The sequence below is a fragment of the Vulpes lagopus genome, chromosome 21, assembly GCF_018345385.1.
Source record: "Vulpes lagopus strain Blue_001 chromosome 21, ASM1834538v1, whole genome shotgun sequence".
Taxonomy (NCBI): domain Eukaryota; kingdom Metazoa; phylum Chordata; class Mammalia; order Carnivora; family Canidae; genus Vulpes; species Vulpes lagopus.
The window spans coordinates 949775-968163 of record NC_054844.1 but is presented as its reverse complement, the minus strand read 5'-3'; the positions used below and the strand labels follow the sequence as shown (position 1 = coordinate 968163).

The 18389-nt window shown below is 46.3% G+C and overlaps 1 protein-coding gene across 3 annotated transcripts in view; it reads left to right on the top strand.

The window, feature by feature from the left end:
* Nucleotides 1-2337: 2337 nt before the first annotated feature.
* Nucleotides 2338-18389, top strand: part of LOC121479965 (cat eye syndrome critical region protein 2) — a 170910-nt gene continuing 154858 nt past the window's right edge. For all 3 annotated transcript variants that reach the window (XM_041736134.1, XM_041736132.1, XM_041736131.1), the window contains exon 1: nucleotides 2338-2544. In XM_041736134.1, coding sequence (XP_041592068.1) covers nucleotides 2419-2544 — 126 coding nt within the window. In that variant the 5' untranslated portion in view covers nucleotides 2338-2418. The remainder of the gene's footprint in view (nucleotides 2545-18389) is intronic.

Sequence of the window (18389 nt, the reverse complement as noted above, 5' to 3'; positions counted from 1 at the left end):
CAGGCAAAAATGAGAAGACAGATGGAGACCCAGCAAAAGGGAACTGGGGGAAAGAACAGTCAGGATATAATGGATTAGAAATGAACATGAAGAAAAGCAGTAATGTTTAAAAAGAGAGAAGGAAAAGTTCTGGAAAATCAAACCGATCTGTGAGGAAATGAGGAAAGACGGGAGGAGAAAGTCCGAAAACATCTAATTCAGGTTATGTGATTAATTCGAGGGGCTCCTGTCCCCTTTCACACCTCATCTATTAATAGGATATCCACAGAAGAGCTTTAATACACACACAAAACTGCAGCCTTTGCTCTTTGGGAGCATCTAGATAAACACTTATTTTTGTCAAAGATGAAAGCATGTAATTGAATTTAAATTAAAAAGGGAAAAGAAAAGAAAGCATACAGTAGAATTTGAGGATGAATTTTATTTTTTTTATTTTTTATTTTTTTATTTTTTTTTTTTTATTTTTTTATTTATTTATGATAGTCACAGAGAGAGAGAGAGGCAGAGACACAGGCGGAGGAAGAAGCAGGCTCCATGCACCGGGAACCCGATGTGGGATTCGATCCCGGGTCTCCAGGATCGCGCCTTGGGCCAAAGGCAGGCGCCAAACCGCTGTGCCACCCAGGGATCCCTGAGGATGAATTTTAAGTCATTAAAAAGTTAGAGGTAATAAAGAAACAAGACTCTAACTTTGGGGCCGTTTCTGAGCCAGGAGGGGTGTGGGGGAGCCAGCGTTAGAAGTATTTTGACTCCTAAAAGATGCAATTAAATTTAAGAAGTTGGCTCCCCCTCCCCCTTTAAATGCTGCTTTATGGAAACACAACAGGTTATTAAAGGCACCAGAGTCAAGTGAGGGAGAGCTGAGGGAGAACCTGCCGACTGCCCACGCCACAATCTAGCGCAGACCCCGCTCCAGGTAGAAGAGGATGATAAGGTGCCTGCTTCAGTGGGTACCTGAGCACTGAGGGAGGCGGCAGGGGTGGTGTCTCCGGACCGAGAGGTGGACGCGGAGCCCGGCCAAGGCCCTCAGACATGGAGGAGTCCAGGACTAAAAACCCCCTTGCAGTGGCCAGTGCCGCGACCTGGGGTTCACGGTACTTCGCCCACTTCCAGCCGGTCTCAAGTGTCGGGAAGTGTTTTTCTCCCTTCGGACTTCGCACTGCACAATCCAGTCCTTCGGGGGCCCCCGCCTCGCACCCCCGTTCCAGGGCGCACTCGGGGCCGGGGCCGGGGCCGGGGCCAGCGTGCACCCTCCCGGGGACCCTGCCGCTCTCCCCGTGTCCCATCCCCCATCCCGCCAACCGCATTGTGCGCACTCCTGCAGGCAGCCCCGGCGCGGCCGCGCGGTCGCGGGGCTCTCGGCCCGGCGCCTTAGGGCGGTCGCACGTGTCCGTTCTCTGGGGGGTCGCTGTGGCTCGGCTGCTGATTGGTGCCTCCCCCTCCCCCTTCCCGCCGCGCTCCGGCCTCCACCGCCCCGGGCTCCAGCTCAGCCAGCCCCCCTCCCCCCGGGGAAGAGAGCCGCTCCGGAGCTCCTGGGAACAGCGCTCCTGGGTGGGATCAAAGTGTCCGAGAACACGTGGCAAGCACTTCAGCCCTCCCGGCCGCCTGCTTCTGGGGTGCACGACCTCCGCTCCCCGCGCCACCGCGGCACGACCGGCGCCCGAACTCCACACGTGCGCGGCCCCGGCTCTGCCCCGCCGCAGGCGCCGCCCGGCGGGCCCTTTAAAGGGACGCGACCACTAGGGCCGAGTGCGGGGGAGAAGGGCCCGCGCCGTCCCCCGTGGCTCCGGCCGACGGAGGCCTCGGGCCCCAGCACCCGCGCGGCCAAGGGCCCGGGGGCAGCCCGCGGGCGCCGCTCGCTCCCTTCGCGCTCCGCCCCCCGCTTCCCGGGGTGCCCGCTGCGCTCCCCTCGCGTCCCCTCCCCCGCCCTCCCGGTGCAGCTGTCCGGGCTGGGGGTGGGGCGCGGGGCGGGGGTTGTTGTTGTGGCGAGGCAGCCCCGCCCCTCCTCGTGGCGGCCCCGCCCCCGGCCTGCGCGCGGCCCCCGCCCCGCCCCGCCCCGCCCCCGCCCCAGCCCCATCTGTTTTCCCCCCGCGGTGGGACGATCATATTGTACCGCGCCGGGGGCGGCCGCAGCCGCAGCCACAGCCGCGGGATGGGGCGAGCGCGCGGGCCCCGCCGGCAGCCGCCGCCGCCGCCGCCGCCTCAGTGAGTCGCCCCCGCCCGGGACGCCCGCCCCCAGCCCTGCGCCCGCCGAGCCGCCCCCGCCCCGCCCCCGCCCCCGCCTAGGAGCTGAGGCGCGGCGCCGCGGCGGGAGTCCGAGCGGGCGAGGCGCGCGGGCAGCGTGGGGCCGCCGGGGCTCTCGGGGGTCGCGGCCGCCGCCGCCGCCGCCGCCGCCGCCGCCGCCGCCGCGCCGGGGAGATGTGCCCGGAGGAGGGCGGCGCGGCCGGGCTGGGCGAGCTCCGCTCCTGGTGGGAAGTCCCGGCCATCGCGCACTTCTGCTCGCTCTTCCGCACCGCTTTCCGCCTGCCCGACTTCGAGATCGAGGTGAGCGGCCGTCGGCAGCGGGGCAGGGGCTCGGGCTGGCGCACGAGGCGCGCGGGGCGCCCTCCGGGGCGAGGCGGAGCGGGGGGTGCGCTTTTGTACGAGTTGGGCCGGGCCGGCCTCCCGGGCGGGTGTGGGGACTCCGCGCGCTCCCCGCCCGGTGCGGCTGCGGGCGAGGCGGCTGCTCCGGGCGGGGCCGGGGGCCGGGGGCCGGGGCGCGGGGCCGGGACAGGCGCGCCCGCACTCGGCCCCCGGCCGCCCGGCCGCTCGGGCCCCCGAGGGGCGCGCTCCGCCGGGTCCCGGCGGGGCTCCGCGGCGGCGCGGAAAGTTGAGCGCTCCGTTATCCCGGCCGCGCCTCCGCTCCTGCCGCGCGGCCCTCGGCGGCTCGCGGTGGGTCCGGCCACCATTATCCGTGCGGGCGGCGGGCGGCGGGCGGCGGGCGGGCTCTCCTGGCCGGGCCGACGCTGCCCCCGGCCCCGGGCTTTGTGAGCACGGACGAGAGCCCGGGGCCCTCCGGCGGACGGGGCGCGGGGCGCGGGGCGCCTCCGGCCGCTCACTCTGGGTTCTGTCTCGGGAAGGGGTGTGGACCCCTCAGGGCTGCCAGGCTGGGCCCGCGGACCGACCGCCCTTTGCCGCGGACAAAGGTAACTGGAGGCGGCGGGCCGGGCCGGGTGCCCCCGGTCCTGCCCGCGAGGCCGCCGCCGGAGCCACCGGAACGAGGATGACCCCTTCGCGGGAGCAGATCGGCGTTGCTGCCTCCCCGCCCCCACCCGCCGCACTTTCTGCCATTTTCAGAGTGATCTTAATTCGCGTGTTCCTAGGGTCTGCGCCTCACCTTTATCTCTAGACTGAGTGGTGTTTGCGGAAACGTTGGGCTCCCGGAGGAAGTGTGGGAGCCCGCTCTCCTCCGGAGTTCACGGTGTTGGGGAATAAAGCGGCCGAAGGGGCACGCCGGGAGAATGGGGCGGGACGAGGCCGGCGGCGAGGGCCCCGCTCGGGCTCTCGGCGACTCCAGCTGCCGAAGCGGATCCGAACAACGGGAAGAAACCGGCGGCCTCCGCGGTTGGGGGACCTGGTGACTGGGGCGTTTCACACGACGTCGTCGCGTTTGCTTTCAAAGTTTGAACGTGATTGTTGCAAGCGTGATCTTTACTAAAGATATAAGTAGGATAACTGCTCTTACGGGTGGACAAACGGGGCCACAAAAACGACAGATTTGAGGATGCTTAAATTCAGGAGATGCTTAACAGTTATCCCGACAGCAGGGTTTTCTTTTGGTTGTTGTAAAATCGCGAGGAGTTTAACTTTGTCCTGCTGCTCAAAATGGTGGCTGTCGTGGGAGGTGTCGCTTGTGACTGTGCCTTCTTGGGTGCTGGTAAACTTGCCCCTTGGCCCATTTTCTTCTTTGCAAGATAATAAGATAGCTTAAGGACCCATTCTAAAAATACTGTAGAAAAACTCATCTTCCAAAATCCATATACTCCCATTTTGTTGATGGAAAAATAGAAATAACTGATTTTGCCTTAAATTGTTGCAGATACGTAATCTCTAACTTGTCTTATATTCTAAGAAAGAAACTTGTGGTTTTTAAGTATTAGCTGGTGTAATTCCTTAAGGAAATGTAAATTGATCGGGAAGCCTGGGTGGCTCAGTGATTGAGTGTCTGCCTTTGGCTCAGGGCCTGATCCCGGAAAGCTGGGATCTGGGATCGAGTCCCACATCGGGCTCCCAGCTAGGAGCCTGCTTCTCCTATGCCTGTGTCCCTGCCTCTCTCTCTCTGTGGCTCTCATGAATAAATACGTAAAATCTTTAAAAAAAAAAAAAAAAAAAAGGAGATGTAAGCTGATCAAAGAGGTCAATTTTGTGTGTATAATAGAAGTGGAAAGGGATCCCTGTGTGGCGCAGCGGTTTGGCGCCTGCCTTTGGCCCAGGGCGCGATCCTGGAAACCCGGGATCGAGTCCCACGTCGGGCTCCCGGTGCATGGAGCCTGCTTCTCTCTCTGCCTGTGTCTCTGCCTCTCTCTCTGTGTGACTATCATAAATAAATAAAAATTAAAAAAAAAAATAGAAGTGGAAAAATCATTGTTACAGGTGAATAATTTGGGCTGTTTGAGATGACTGTCCTTTCTTTCGATTGGAGTGGTTCTTGGAAGTGACACTGTTGTTTTTAAACTGCATGCTGTTTGAAATACATCCAACGAGAACAAATATTTGGAATCCATATGCACATTTGTATGTCCACACTATTTTTATTACAAGTTCAGTAGATAGGTAACAAATGATAGTGACTTTTTAACTTATGCAGTTACATGTGATCCTCTCATGGCAGGTGTGTTTCGAGATGGTCAATGCAAATTGTAACTTAAAGTTTTTAATAGTTATCAGAAATTAAAATTAGTCTTTTTTAGGCTTCTAACAAATATGACTCCTGACAGTGCGGAATTCATGGAAAACATCAGATGTATGTATGTATGTGGTCTTGCACTAAGGTGGGGCTCAGACTTAAAACCTGGAGATCAGGAGTCCCATGGTCCACCGACGGAGCCAGCCAGGCGCCCCTGAAAAACATCAGTTTTTAGTTCGAGTATAGATAAGTGATTTTTTTTTTTTTTTTTTGGCTTAGCTAATTTTTTAATCTAACAGTTTATTGTCCTGACAGGAGAAACAACCCCTTGGTTAGAGTGTATGATAACAATGGAAGACCCTTCTTAAACAAGCAAAAAAGCAATTCTGATGCTGAGTTGTACTTGTTAGGCCAACTGGAAAGGCCTACTATCTTAATTTGCTGCAACTTTAAAAGGCAAAAATGATGAATAATACCAAGTGATAGAAGTTATAAACGAGCTTTTTTAGGAAACCAGTTTTCAGCTATGGGGAAATATCTTGTTTTATCCTTGACCACCAAGCTGAACTCATGGATTTATAGAAAATTTAGGAAGCAGAATCCTCAAGGACTTGGCTTGTATTTATCTAGAGTGCAGTAATCTCTTAGATAGGTGAAGGGCTGGGAAGATTCATGCTGCAATTCTGCAAGAGGTCAGGACCTCCCACTTACAGAACTGGTCCCCCCAAAATGGGTAGTTTTATTTTTGCTTATAAAAAAACCTTTTTACTGTTAATCAACCTTGAATGTACAGAATTTCTTTAGGGATTCTGTAATTATCAGATAGGAAATCTGTGAGTCTGTAGATAATCCTTTAAGTTCAAAATATCTGGTTTTAAAAACCGTATTGAGGGGATCCCTGGGTGGCGCAGCGGTTTGGCGCCTGCCTTTGGCCCAGGGTGTGATCCTGGAGACCTGGGATCGAATCCCACGTCGGGCTCCCAGTGCATGGAGCCTGCTTCTCCCTCTGCCTGTCTCTCTGCCTCTCTCTCTCTCTCTCTCTCTCTCTCTCTCTCTCTCTGTGACTATCATAAAAAAACAAACAAACCGTATTGACATTATATAAACCTTGAAAATTGTAGCACAATGTAGGTAAGAGAATTAAAATCACCCATAATTCCACCAGTAAGAGATAAAAGCTGTTAACTGTTAACATTGTATCCCTCCACTCAGGGGTGAAAGCTATTAACTGTTAACATATTTAGAAATTCCCAAATATGCTTACAATGTATATGTGTTTTTATTTTTCAGATGAGGAGATTGAACTATACCTGGACAAGAGTAGGTTAATGACAGTGAATTCAGTAGTTAGTGTTATCAAGCACGCCTACTCTACTAGGTGCTTAACTTTGAACTGGGAGATTACCAAAGAAGTTCATAACTTGCCTCCTTTGCGTCAGAAGATTCTCTTACTATTTCAGAATGATTTCATTTAAATCAAGTATTTTACAATTGTTTAACATTCCAGTGAGTTAGGCTGGTTAAGTGTTTGTTTTTTGTTTGTTTGTTTGGTTTTACATTTTAGTTTTCTAGGCTGGTTAAGTTTTATTCCAATTTGAGAAATGACACACGGTAAGTTGACCTCACCAATGATACTAATGCTGATTCCACACCCCCCCCTCCCCCCCACCAGGTGCTCCTTACAGTGAATGTAGTGTCTTGATCAAAATAAGGGAAGGGAGTATAGAATCATTTTGAACAGTCTGGTCTGGAGGGGGGTGGGGTTCTGGTGAGAAATCTCATCACAAACATTTGGGGAATATTTCTCTCTAGAGAAGAGACTGGTGCCTCTAAATGGCTCTTTGAAAATGGTCATGTAGAATTAATTGGATGGATGGTTTGTGTTTTAGCAGCATGGCAAAAGCAATCTGATTGTCCTGTCTACTTTTCTTCCCTGGGCTTCTTGCTGTTGATTACTGAATCCTTTACTTGCCTTGGATCTCCTTCTTGGTTATGGTTGTGTGTAGATAGACTCTCATCTAACAAGCATGATGATCTGGGGGCAGTATCTTTAATTCAGATCCCTGGATTCTACTCTTTGTGTTTCTCCTTGGATCCAATCACTTAAGATCACCAAGGCATAAATTATTTTTATTTATTTTTAGTTTCTAAAGTAATCTCTCCACCCAACATGGGGCTTGAACTCACGCCCCTGAGATCAAGAGTTACGTGTTCTACTGACAGAGCCAGCCAGGTACTCCAAGGCATAAATTATTAAGCATGAAAGTAAGAAAATAAGAATTGCTGAGAGTAACTTTTTAGCACATCAGTCATATCAGGAGTTCTTAAGCCTGGGCCTATGGATGGGCTATAGATTTTGTGTTGCTGTACATATATGCACTTTGCTGGAAGAGAGGGCCTGTTACTTTTTGTGAAAGAAGTCCCTAAACATACAAAGGTTAAAAAGCCCTGAACTAGATGAAAGAATAAGTTAACCTTGAATAGGGGAACCAGAAGCCTGGTTTTATGACACAAGATACACTGGACTAGGAGTTGGAAACTTGAATTTTTTATTTTTTAAGATAATATTTTACTTATTTGAGAGCACGTGCGAGAGTGACAGCACAAGCAGGGAAGAGAGGGAGAAGCAGACTCCCTGCTGAGCAGGGAGCCTCCCACGGGGCTTGATGCCAGGATCCTGGGATCATGACCTGAGCTGAAGGAAGCTGCTTAACCAACTGAGCCACCCTGGTGCCTAGATTGTGTGTTTTTTTTTTTTTTTTTTTTAAGATTCAATCCATTGATTTGAGAGAGGGTGAGAGCATGAGTGTGCACGAGCATGCAGGAGCATGCACATTAACTGTGGATGGGGCTAGGGTAGAGGCAGAGGGAGAAGCAGACTCTTCTCCAAGCAGGGAACCCAACACAGGGCTCACTCACAGGACCCTGAGATCATGACCTGAGCCACAGGCAGCAGCTTAACCAGCTGAGCTACCCAGGCACCCCTGAGTGTGTTGATTTTTATTTAGTTAGTTAGCTCTACACCTGACCTGGGGCTTGAACTCATGACCCTGAGATCAAGAGTCACATGCTCTACCTGCTGAGCCAGCCAGTTGTCCTCAAATGTTATCTCATTTAATCCTTAGCTATCTGTAACCGACTCTGTGAGGTAGGAGTTACCCTTATTTTATAGATGAGGAAATTGGAAATTGAGAGAGGCTGAGTTGATTTCTCACCTGGGTCTTAGGTTATTTGATAACAAATTCTATGCTGTTGCTACTATGTCACATTGTTCCTATTTCATTATCTAAAATGAAGGGCTAGACCTGTAAGTAATGACCAAGATTCCATAGTGCAGATCTTAAGTTTTTTTATTTTTTAGTAATGTGGGATACAGAAGATCTATTAAAACTTCTGCTGAACTAAGTACAGAGAGTCAAGTTCATGATTCCATTTCTTTCAGCAAGTATTTACTAAGCATCTACTATGTGCTAGGCACAGTGTATTACGTAATGGAGGTACAGATGTGAAGATAACACAAAAATACCTCCCCTCTTTTCAGTGGAAGGAGACAGACAGTAAATAAATTGTTAAGTGTAGTATGTCAGAGGATATTAAGAAACAAAGCAGCATGGAGGCGTAGGGAGGGCCAATTGAGGGATTGGGTTGTTGTAATTTAAAATAGGCTGGTTAGGTATAGTCTCACTGAGAAGATGGCATTTGAGCAGGATCAAAGGAGATAAATGATTTAAAATGATTTAAAAATGAGTAGTAGTTTGTGAAGATTTTACCTTTTTTTTTTTTTTTTTTTTTTTTTAAGATTTTATGTATTTATTCATGAGAGACACAGAGAGAGAGGCAGAGACACAGGCAGAGGGAGAAGCAGGCTCCATGCAGGGAGCCAGACGTGGGACTGGATCCTGGGACTCCAGGATCACGCCCCGGGCCGAAGGCAGGCACCAAACCGCTGAGCCACCCAGGGATCCCCCAGATTTTACTTATGAAAGAGAGAGAGAAAAAAAAAAAAAAAGAAAAGAAAGAGAGAGAGAATGAGCAGAGGGTAAGAGTTGAGAGAAAGGGAGATCCTGGCTGAGCAGGGAGCATTATGGAGGACTTGATCCCAGGATCCTGGCATCCTGACCTGAGTGGAAGGAAGGCAGATGCTTAACCAACTGAGCGACCCAGGCAACCCAACACTATTCTATTTAATGTAAGACACCAGATGATAAACATTTTGTAAAGATTCAAGATCTGTTCCTTCTCTGAGAGGTAAAGCAGAGACACAAACACAGATGTGACTTACAGAGGGGGCAAATGCAATACGCAATTTGAAATTCTGAAAGAGGAGAATGTTCTGTCAGAGTATATCTGTTTCCAAAAGTGAGGGGCACCTGGCTGGCTCTTGATCTCAGGGTTGTGAGTTCAGCCCCATGTTGGGTGTGGAAATTATTTAAATTTTCTCTCTCGGGGATGCCTGGGTGGCTCAGTGGTTAAGAGTCTGCCTTCTGCTCAGGGCGTGATCCTGTGGTCCTGGATCGAATCCCACATTGGGTTCCCTGTGTGGAGACTGCTTCTCCCTCTGCCTATGTCTCTGCCTCTCTCCCTCTGTGTGTCTGATGAATAAATAAATGTTAAAATTTTTTTTTCTCTCTCTCTGAAAGTGAATACTGGATCCCATTTATTTATTTATTTATTTATTTATTTATTTATTAAAGATTTTATGTATTTATTCATGAGAGACACAGAGAGAGAGACAGAGACACAGGCAGAGGGAGAAGCAGGCTCCATGCAGGGAGCCCGACGTGGGACTCGATCCCGGGTCTCCAGGATCACGCCCTGGGTTGAAGGCAGGCGCTAAACCACTGAGCCACCCGGGCTGCCCTGGATCCCCTTTAAACCAACATTCTGAAAGCGAAGGCTTCTTTTTTTTTTTTTTTGCCAACCTTGTGAAGCTCCAAAGGGGTAGTTGGGAGCTACTACAGTCGTAGAAAGGGCAGTACCCTCTCATTTCCGAAGGACAGCCTGTGTTATCCTCTGGCTCGCTTTATGACGGAAGTTCAGTGTAGTGTTCCTTAATTTTCTGGAACAAAGTTAGGATAGCCTAAAATATACCTTGGCAGCAGTTGGTACAAGTGGACTCTCTGCCCTTTGATCAGGAGAGGTTTAGTGCTCGATTCTGGCTACGAGTAAGAATGAGGAGCATTAGCAGAATTCTGGAAAACTGCAGGTGCAAAGTTTAGGTAAAAATTCAGTGTGGAAAAAAAAAAAATTCAGTGTGGACAGAGCCTAGGGGACAGAACCACACAGGTTCTAGCTATATGGTTTTAGATCTAGTTGATGTGATTGAATGTATTTTCAAAAGGAATCAAGCAGAAAGTCAGGAGCCTGGATTATGGGCTCACCTCTGTCGTTTACTTGAGTTATGACCTTAGGCAGAGTTTAGGTTTCAGATGCCCCATATATAAAATGGGAATTTTTAGATTAGGTGATTTTTTTTAAAAAGATTTTATTCATTTATTCATAGAGACAGAGAGAGAGAGTGAGAGAGGCAGAGACACAGGCAGAGGGAGAAGCAGGCGTCATAGGGTCTCCAGGATCACGCCCTGGGCTGCAGGCGGCGCTAAACTGCTGCGCCACCGGGGCTGCCCAGTCTAGACAATTCTTAAGTCCTGTTGTTCTAGGAATGGTTCTTAGCATGCATAGCACTAGTAAGTGATTCAGAATATCATCGACCTCACTTACTAGGATCAATGTGGTGACCTGTGTTAGGCATGCTTTACAGATTAACTTTGTACCACACGACAGCTGCAAATCCATGCTTGACATGTTTGTGAATTATATGAACTTGTCTTTGTGTGGAAATCTTGTCTGCAGACATGCTACTTTGAAGGTAGATTTTAGTACTTGATGATTGACCTCCAAGGTCCTCAGACTGAGCTGAGATTTTGTATTGTGAGCCTGTAAGAAATTCTGGAGGATGAAGGTCCTGAATTACGTTATTTTCCCTTCACTTTTGTCTCCTCACTTTTATTTTTTATTTATTTATTTTTTAAAAAAGAATTTATTTATTCATGAGAGACACAGAGAGAGGCAGAGACATAGGCAGAGGGAGAAGCAGGCTCCTTGCAGGGAGCCTGATGCGGGACTTGATCCCAGGACCCCGGGTGACGCCCTGAGCCAAAGGCAGACACTCAACCACCGAGCCACCAGACTTCCCTCCCCGCTTTTATTTAACATCATTCATACTTGGAACGTTGAATGAAATCCAGTTATAGCTTCAGGCCAATGGCTTGCTTTTCATTTGGTATCGTGAACTTTATAGATAGCATGTTGTCCTTCTGTATTTTCATGTTTCAGTAGATGCTGTTCCTTGAATGCTTTTATTATACTTTCTTTACATTATTCTCTAATCTATATTAATTTATATTGAGAAACTTTGGAAAAGCTTTTTCAGTAATTCTTATAACTGATTAATGAATTGTTAAATAATAATATTGAGTTCCGGATTCTCTGGGTTTCTTTAAGGTGTGGGGTTTCTTAGCCTCAGCACTATTGATATTTTAGACTAGGGTAAGTCTTGTGGAAAAGCTGCCACATGCATTTTAAGCTGTCTAGAAGCATCTCTGGCCTCTACCCTCTGTATGCCAGTAGCATCCCCAGTTGTGACAAATAAAATCGGCAAATTTCTCCTCAAGGGGTGGGTCCAGAGATCACTGTGTCTGAGATTTACTGCTTTAGGGTATAAGTGGGGAAGACTTTCCAGTGTTGGTCACTGTATAAAAGGTACACTGTGAAGATGATGAGTTTTTCCTTCTATAGTAATTTTCTTCCCCTAAATGCAAACCTTTAGTATATTTGTTTATAAAAATTGAAGGAAGTTAAAGTTGCTCTTAGATGTGCACGTTAGTAGTAATTACATGTGTTAGGAAACTGGGAAGCAGATGTTTTGTTAATATTTTTCTATATCGGGGAGTCATTTAAGGGTGGAAGAGGTTTGAGGGCAGTTAGAAGGTGTCTTGGATCTAACTGGGTCCCTGAAAGAAAGGTCTCCCTTAGTCAAGGCCTGGCTGCCTGGCACTGTTGGGGAAGAGGGGTGTTGTGTGATAGTCTCAGGCTGGCTTCTGCACTGCCATTGCCTGTCAGGCAGGTTCTTCTTAACAGATTTCCTGAGCTTTGTGCAGTGGTAGACTAGTTATGACCCGGTCAAAAGTTAAGTGAGATCTAAGTTGGGGGGGCCGGGTGTGCGTGCATGCATACGCTTGCCCATCTGAGACGTATGGGGTATGTTGCTATATAAAGTTTATTATTCCATCAGAATTTTCACCTTAGAACACACTAATAACAGAACCTTTCTTGAGGTCACTCTAAGTATCTTCATGATTTCTCTCTTTGGATTTTCCCTGTAGGCAAGTATGGCAAAATAGTTTATGGATCAAGTGGGTTTTCATTTTGGTTTGGAGAAGAAATTGTTTTTAGAAGATTTTATTTATTTGAGAGAGAGAAAGCACGTGCCCAAGCACAACCAGGGGGAGAGGCAGAGGGAGACGGAAACAGAGAAGCAGGCTCCTCATTGAGTAGGGAGCCCAGTGTAAGGCTTCATCCCAGGCTCCTGGGATCATGACTTGAGCTGAAGGCAGACGCTTAACCCACTGAGCCACACAGGGGCTCCAGGATTGGAGAAGTTGTATTTTGATGGTGATTTAGCAGTAAGCTTCTTTGAAAAGAGATACTACAGAACTTCAAGGGAGATGGTATCCATTATCTGTGGCTTCCAAAGGTGCTTTTACACATAGAGTGACCATCTCAGCATCCATCTTTGCCATGGTATTTGGTCCCTGCAGAGATCCAGCACCTTATTTTTTGTTCTTTATTTCTCTTGGCTGGGAACTAAAGCCTGACCATACTTTTTTTTTTTTTTTTCCTCTCCTACTCCATTGTTGTGCTAGTCTACTGATGTCCTCGGTTTTGTTTTGGGCTGTGGTGGAGGAAGGTGGGATTTCTGGTCTGAATCAGGGTATTAATCTCCAGAATCTGTATAAATAAGTTGGGGTGAAGTCAGTCACCTTGGCAGCCAAAAGCAGTTTTCTCCAGGAGGGTGAATGACCCCTCAGAATAATTTTGTTAAGTGCTCTTTTTGCTCTTCTTTATTCACACCTTTAAAATAGAATATGGCTTATGTGAAAATACATGAAATGCAGTATTTGATTTTCCTGTTTGAAGTCTCTGATCTCATGTGACTTTGACGATTTGATTTGCTTTAAGCGATGTTGTGTTCTTATAAGTTTCACACTGTAATGGTCAGTTTTTCGCTCTGATTCTCTAGCCCAGACTTTTAGGAGCAGTGTTGTTCTACTTTTTCCCAAGGGTGGATTTGCTGCAGTAACTGACTGCCTGACTTGGCAGTATGTCACCAAGGCATGTGGCCACCTGAATTAAATGTGTGAATGGTTGTCATAGCAGACTGTGTGCATCCTTCTGTGCCCCTCCCCCCCGCCCATAACCTCTAAAAATAAATGAAAATAGAGGAAAGGGTCACAATTACACTAACCACTTCATGTTTTTAATGTTGAACCTTTAAATCACGTCCAACTAATAATTCCCAAGAATGGCATAAGTTCTTACAATTGCGAATGCTGTTACGCAGTCTAGTTGGCTACAGGAGTGTTTTTTTCACCTGACCAGTTCTTTTTAATGAACACCCCTTCCTTGAGTGTTCATTGTTTCAGCAACAATGGCACTAGGACAGTTGATTTGCTTGACAGAAAATGTGTTAAATTAACAGATCTACTTCTTTAGCAAATCTTTTCTTTCCCTCATTCCCCATTGTGTCTCCACTGTCTCCCTGAAAGGTTGTGTTTGCATATTCTTTTAGGTGTGGGAGACAATTTTTATAATTGGTGTCCTGAAGTTCTTTGTTCAGGAGACTGTTAAATGGGGGAAAGATGATTTAAAGAAAATTTTCACCTGTTGACATAATTAAGGGGTCTACAAAAAGAAATTAAGGGATCTAACTTTGGATTTTTCCCTACTCTTAGACTCAGTGATTTGGGTATGTATCCTACACAAGTGTTTACTATTTTTCCGCCCACATTGTTTCTGTTTCTGAAAGGCTTTTCTCCCCTCATTTTCCATCGTGTTATAAAAGGAGGCCTCTTTACAGGACTTTCGGGATCGGGAGCAAAATGTTCTAATTGACATTGAGGATCCTTGTGTCTTCATAACACTAGATTTTCATCACCTTCAGTGCTTCACACTTCAGCGTGAAGTTTTAGACAAGAATGACAAAATTTTAGACTTAGAATGTCCTGTGTACTAAATTTTAGAATAAATCTGGTGTTGGAAGCTGGGATAGAACAGAGTGAAGGAAGATAGAGTTTAACTATTGGAATGAAATGAGTGTGAAATGCTGAAGGTAGCAGGTTGTAGGAAAGGACTTTGATCATTTGCGCTGTTGAATAGGTGGGACTAGATGATGACCAATGTCAAATGCATAAAGAAGGCAAAATCAGTTACGTATGTTTTTGGTTGCAAGTAAAGAACACCATACCAACAGCAACTTTTTAAAGACTTTGGACCGCCTGTAGTGAAACCTGGAGGAATGTGGTTCCTGGCAGGTGTGGCAGCTCTGAAGAGTATAGTTTAGCAGTTGGGCAGTGGTGTTTCCCATGGTGACAGGATGGTTCTGCAGCTCCAAGGTCTGGAGTGATGCAGAGAAGTGTAGAAAATTACAGTAGAAAACAGCCTTTGAGTTGGTGATGTGAAGGGGTCGAAGATGACTTCAGAGAAGCCTGTTTGAAGAGGAAGAGTGAGGCTAAAACTGCTTTCTCCTGGAATGATAGAGGAAAAGAATGCTCTAGGAAGCTTAAGGGAATGGTGGGGAAAAAAGGAAATTTAAAACTTTTTTCAAGAATAACATATAACCATCACAAGAAGAAATCTTAGTTCTTCCGTGGTTAACATTTTAATGTTGTACCAAGGGAGTCAATTGCAGTACCTTTTTTAAGAAAAGTTTTTGTTTTTAAAGAAAAGCCAGCCTATTTCCAAATTCTACCCCATGTTTTATACTTCAGTCCTCTTTATTTCTCCCTCTGATTGTTGGGACAGGGGTTGGTAGTTATCCCACCCTAAGATTGTCAGTTCTGTATTTTAGTTTCCTGTTTTGTTAAAATGAAAATCTATACATGGGAATGTATCCTTTTTCTTTCGAATTTTATATTTACTCTTGCTTAAACTATTGAATGTTTGGAATACTTCAGTTCTTAGTTTCTCTCTGTTGGTAAGTATTTAATGATCTGTAAGACTGCTACTTAATGCAACTCTGTGATCCTTTTATGGGCATTTGCTTATTACCAATAAGATGGATATTAATGATAAGTCCTAATAACACGTGCCATGCCCCGTGTCCAGTGAAAGTTACATTTCAACAGAAGTGTTTTTTGTTTGTCTTCTCTCCCTGCTGGCTGTCCAAAAAAATTTGGAGGTTATTGGGTAGTTCTAGCAGCTTCTTATCCCTTCTCCCTCCTCCTGGGTCAAGTAAATCTATCCTTAATAGTAATTTAATATGTCTTGCAGGAAAAGGTGAACCGGGTCAGCCAAATCCCTGTTCTTGAGAGTGTAACCTAGGAAATGTAAGGATTTTCGAGTTAGAGTGGAAAAGAAGCTAAAACTAGCACTGTGATAAGCCATGATACAAGCCAAAATCATGGATATGAGGGAGCAGAAACTGACAGAGACCCGGCATTAGAGGAGGGCTCCAGCTCCAGCCTATTGGTATATATCCTGCAGGAACCCTCAAGCTTGTTAGGGGGTCCGCATTCCTTGTACCCCAAAGAGACTATAACACCTTCCTTACTTTTCTTTATGTGCATACATTAAATATTTACAAAGGTAGGATCATACTTTTACATACTCCACAGGATCCTGTTTTATTTAGTTAACAGTATTACATGATATAGAATGCCCTTTCATTTCCTGCATTATGACTTTTAAGTAAACTTCAGAGTATTCCCTCAGATTTATTTAACCAGTCCTTTGTGGGGCTTTGAAATTATTTTTATTTTTATTTTTATTTTTTTGAAATTATTTTTAGTTAATGGTTCATAACAACCATGAACAGAAATTTTTTTCCCGGGGTGCCTCGGTGGCTCAGTCCATTAAGTATCTGCCTTTGGCTCAGCTCCTGATCCTGGGGTCCTGGGATGGAGCCCCTTGTCAGGCTTCCTGCTCAGTGGGAAGCCTGCTTCTCCCTCTCCCTCTGCTTCTGCCCTTACTTGTGTACTTGCTCACTCTCTCTCAATCTCTCTCAAATAAATAAAATCTTAGAAAAAAAACTTTTTCCAAAGATGAGATTTTTTTATTTAAAAATTTTTTGAGGGATGTCTTGGCTCAGTGGTTGAGCATTGACCTTTGGCTTGGGTCGTGATCCCCGGGTCCTGGGATCGAATCTCCCATCGGGCTCCCTGCGGGGAGCCTGCTTCTCCCCTCTTTCTAGGTCTCTGCCTCTCTTAAAAAAAAATCTTAAATAATCTCTTAATAATCTCCACACCCAATGTGAGGCTTGAACTCCTGACTCTGAGATCAAGAGTCACAAGCAACTTCTGACTGAGCCAGCCAGGTCCTCCAAAGTTAGTGTTTGTGATCATTAGACTTTTGTTATTACTTTCCATTTGAAGGCTTAAGTTTTGAGTTTTCTTCAGTCATTTTTTTTTTTAATTAACTTTTATTGGTGTTCAATTTACCAACATACAGAAAAACACCCAGTGCTCATCCCGTCAAGTGTCCACCTCAGTGCCCGTCACCCATTCCCCTCCAACACCCGCCCTCCTCCCCTTCCACCACCCCTAGTTCATTTCCCCGAGTTAGGAGTCTTTATGTTCTGTCTCCCTTCCTGATATTTCCCAACATTTCTTTTCCCTTCCTTTATATTCCCTTTCACTATTATTCATATTCCCCAAATGAATGAGAACATACACTGTTTGTCCTTCTCCGATTGACTTATTTCACTCAGCATAATACCCTCCAGTTCCATCCACGTTGAAGCAAATGGTGGGTATTTGTCGTTTCTAATTGCTGAGTAATATTCCATTGTATACATAAACCACATCTTCTTCAGTCATTTTTTGTGTCTGTTTTATGATAAAAGCGAACATGAATGTGGTGCCCACACTGGGTGCTCTAGGCAGTGCTTTAAGTGTTTCTCATGCATCAGCTTACCTATTCTTTTTTAAAATTGAGATATAATGGACATACAACATTGTTAGTTTCAGATATATAACATAATGATCTGCTATTGCATATATTGTCATGTGATCACCACAATAAGTCTCGTTAATATCCATCACCACATATAGTTACAGGTTTTTTTTCCTTGTGATGAGAACTTTTTTTTTTTTTTAAAGATTTTACTTATTTATCCATGAGACACACACACACACACACACACACACACACACACACGCAGAGGCAGAGGCAGAGGCAGAGGCAGAGGCAGAGGCAGAGGGAAAAGCAGGCTCCATGCAGGGAGCCCGACCTGGGACTCAATCCCAGGTCTCCAGGATCATGCCCTGGGCTGAAGGCGGCGCTAAACTGCTGAGCCACCTGGGCTGCGCATGATGAGAACTTTTAAAGATCTACTCTCTTACCGACTTTCAGATATACAGTATTGTATAATGTAGTTACCATGCTCTATATAACATCTCCAGGACTAACTTATTTTATAACTGGAAATTTATTTTTGTTTTTTAAAGATTTTATTTATTCATGAGAGACACAGAGAGAGGCAGAGTTACAAGCAGAGGGAGAAGCAGGCTCCCCGCAGGGAGCCCTATGTGAGACTCCCTGGGACTCTGGGATCACGACCTGAGCTGAAGGCAGACGCTCAACCACTGAGCCACCCAGGCGCCCCTATACTGGAAATTTGTGTCTTTTCGGCCACCATATTTTCCACCCCCTACTCTGCGGCTAGCAACCACCGATCTGTTCTTTGTATCTGAGTTGATGGGAGTTGTTTTTATCTTTTTTTTTTAAAGATTCCACACATAAATGAGATCATACACTATTTGTCTTTCTCTGACTTATTTCTTGGAGTATACTGCCTTCATGGTCTATCCATGTTCTTGCAAATGGCAAGATCCTTCTTTTTTTTAAATTGCTGAATAATATTCTCATCAGATTTTCTTTATTCGTTCATTGATGGATCCTTAGATTGCTTTCCTGCCTTGGCTGTTGTGAATCTTGCTGCAGTGGACATGGGGTGCATTTTTCTTTGGATATATTCAGAAGTGGAATTGCTGGTTCATGGGGTAGTTCCATTTTTAATTTTTTGAGGAACTGCCCTACTGTTTTACATAGGGGCTGCACCAGTTTACACTCCCACCATCAGTGCATAAGTGTTTTCTTTTTTTCACATCTTCCCTAATAACTTTGTTTCTGGTTTTTTTATTGATAGCCATTCTAACTGGTATCAGGTAACATTATAGTTTTGATTTACATTTCCCTGGTGATTAGTGATTTTGAGCACCTTTTC